The sequence below is a fragment of the Saprolegnia parasitica genome (genome assembly GCF_000151545.1).
Source record: "Saprolegnia parasitica CBS 223.65 unplaced genomic scaffold supercont2.1234, whole genome shotgun sequence".
Lineage (NCBI taxonomy): Eukaryota > Oomycota > Saprolegniomycetes > Saprolegniales > Saprolegniaceae > Saprolegnia > Saprolegnia parasitica.
Window position 1 is genome coordinate 1 of NW_012157628.1, and position 2,212 is coordinate 2,212.

A 2,212-nucleotide genomic window follows, 5' to 3' on the forward strand; every position below is an offset into this window, starting at 1 on the left:
CTTTGCCTACGTCCTCGCGGCCAAGAAGACGTCCGATGCCGTCGCTGCGCGCTTGGATCTGAGCCACTTGCACCATGCTACATGCGGCGCCGAGCCCATCCGCGGTGACTACCTCAAGCTTTTCGCCAAAAAGTTTTACGCCGCAGGCTTTCGCCCGCACCAATTCAACTGTACGTCCTCCTTCTAACGTGACACCGTGGCCCATGCACTCTCTCTCTCGTAGGCGCGTATGGTGGCGCCGAGCCGACGCTGGTCATCTGCGGGTACCCCGATCCGAACCGCGGTGCGCCACGGAGCCTCCTCGTCGACAAGACGATTATCGAAACGAAGGGCAAAGTTCAGCTCCTCCGCGCCGACGACCCGCGACGGGCGTCGGGCACCGGGACACTGCTCTTCATCGCGTGTGGTCGTCCTGGACACACGTACGACCTCCGGATTGTCGATACCAAGTCCCGCACCGCACTGCCCGACGGCTACGTCGGCGAGATCTGGGTCCACGGCGACAGCATCGCCGAAGGCTACTGGCAGCAGTGGGACCTCACGCGCCGCCGCTTCCAAGCAACGCTCGCGAATGATGCCTCTGGGAGACACTATTGGCGGTCGACCGACCTCGGCTTCATGCACAAGGGCGAGCTCTTCTACTACGCCCGGCTCCAAGACCTCGTGCACGTGGACGGCCGCTGCATTTGTCCGCAGACGATTGAAGGCAGCGTCGAGGCCGCGTCGACGCAGATTCGACCAGGGTGTGCGGCCGTGTACAGCACCATTGCTGACGCGGACGGCCGCTCGTCGTCGGTCGTCGTCGTCGCCGAGCTCCGCGAGCAGCTCAAGAAGGGCAGCGACTCGACATTGGCCAGCATCTGCAAGGACATTTGCAAGCGCGTTGCGAAGGAGCAGTCGGTCGAGGTCGCGCGCATCGTCTTGCTCAAGCCAAAGACGATTCCGAAAACCACCTCTGGGAAGCTCCAGCGGACGCGCATCCAGCACATGGTCGAGCAAAGCACGCTTCAGACGCAGTACATTTACAACCCTAATGCATAGCCCGACAACGAACGATATGTCTTGTATGCGATACATCATCGATGACTGAAGCACGACAGTGTATTGCAGTAAGCCAATTAGACAGACTCGAGCGAGATCACGCTAAACGAGCGAGAACGAGCTTGTTGCTCCTTTGTTTCGGGACTATAGAGGTAGGTATCCAATGGACCCGTGTTGTAGCTGGCGCCAGCGGCTACAGCCTCGGCGACCGCTGGGCAATTGACGATGTCCAAGCGCCCGAGCCGGACCCACACGTTCGTGCACGTCGCGACGGCCTCGAGCAACGCGCGCACCGCAACGAGATCCAAGTCGTTGCCATCGAGATGGAGCGTCAACTCGCATGGGACGTGGGTCGCGCGCAATGTCTCAGCCAACGCTTCGAGGCCCATGGAGCTGATGCCGCAGTTAAGAAAAGCCACGCGGCGGACGCCAGCGGCGATGCACCGCTGCAGCGTCGTGGCCGCGTAGTTGGTGTTCTCGCCAAAGATCGCGCACTTCTTCCACGAGACCGACGCGAGACGCTTCGAGCTCGTGGCCCAGCGAACCAGCGCATTGAGACTGGCCTGGGACATGATGACGTCGTTGAATTTAAGCGTGCGGAGCGTCGACGATGGCGCAGTGGTCGGTCGGAGGGCGTCCGAGCCCCAGACGCGGAGGTTCTTCAACGCGACATGCTCAAGCGCCGACAAGTCGTGCAGCGCGGTGGTGAAGCAGTAGCCAATGTCCGGGTCGTTCGTCCCTGCGACCCGCGAGGCTTTAATCACGAGCGACTTCATCTGCCGCAGCGGGAGACGCGCCACGAGCCGCGCGACGTCCTCGTGCAAACACCCATCGATGTCGAGCTTTGTCAGAGACGGCAACGGCCCGTCGTGAGCCGCAAGGCTGCTGACCACACTCGCCGACGATAGCAACTCGAGGCTGGAGAGGCCCGGCGATGTGGCCAGCGCGTGGCCCAGACCCGCGTCCGTCGGAAGATCAAATCGAGTCAGCGACAAGTGGCGAGCATGGCCAGACGTCAACCAGCGTACCAGCGGCGCGACGAGCGGAAGGGCAGGGACCGTCGCATGCTCGCGTGGTGTGAGCCGGAGCGTCGAGACGCGATGGTTTGGTGTCGTGACGGCCTCGAGAAGGTGCGGCTGGTCGGTCGTCAGGTTCGCCGTCTTCAAGTGTG

The 2,212-nt window shown here is 62.3% G+C and overlaps 2 protein-coding genes across 2 annotated transcripts; one reads left to right on the top strand and one right to left on the bottom strand.

The window, feature by feature from the left end:
• Window positions 1–25: 25 nt before the first annotated feature.
• Window positions 26–1,041, top strand: SPRG_18477 (hypothetical protein; the record flags this gene model as incomplete). The annotated part of the gene is made up of 2 exons (XM_012357917.1): window positions 26–170; window positions 224–1,041. Coding segments are annotated over 2 exons (963 nt in total), but the record flags the coding sequence as incomplete, so codon positions are not given.
• Window positions 1,042–1,118: 77 nt separating this feature from the next.
• Window positions 1,119–2,201, bottom strand: SPRG_18478 (hypothetical protein; the record flags this gene model as incomplete). The annotated part of the gene is made up of 1 exon (XM_012357918.1): window positions 1,119–2,201. A coding segment is annotated over one exon (1,083 nt), but the record flags the coding sequence as incomplete, so codon positions are not given.
• Between the last annotated feature and the right edge of the window lie 11 nt (window positions 2,202–2,212).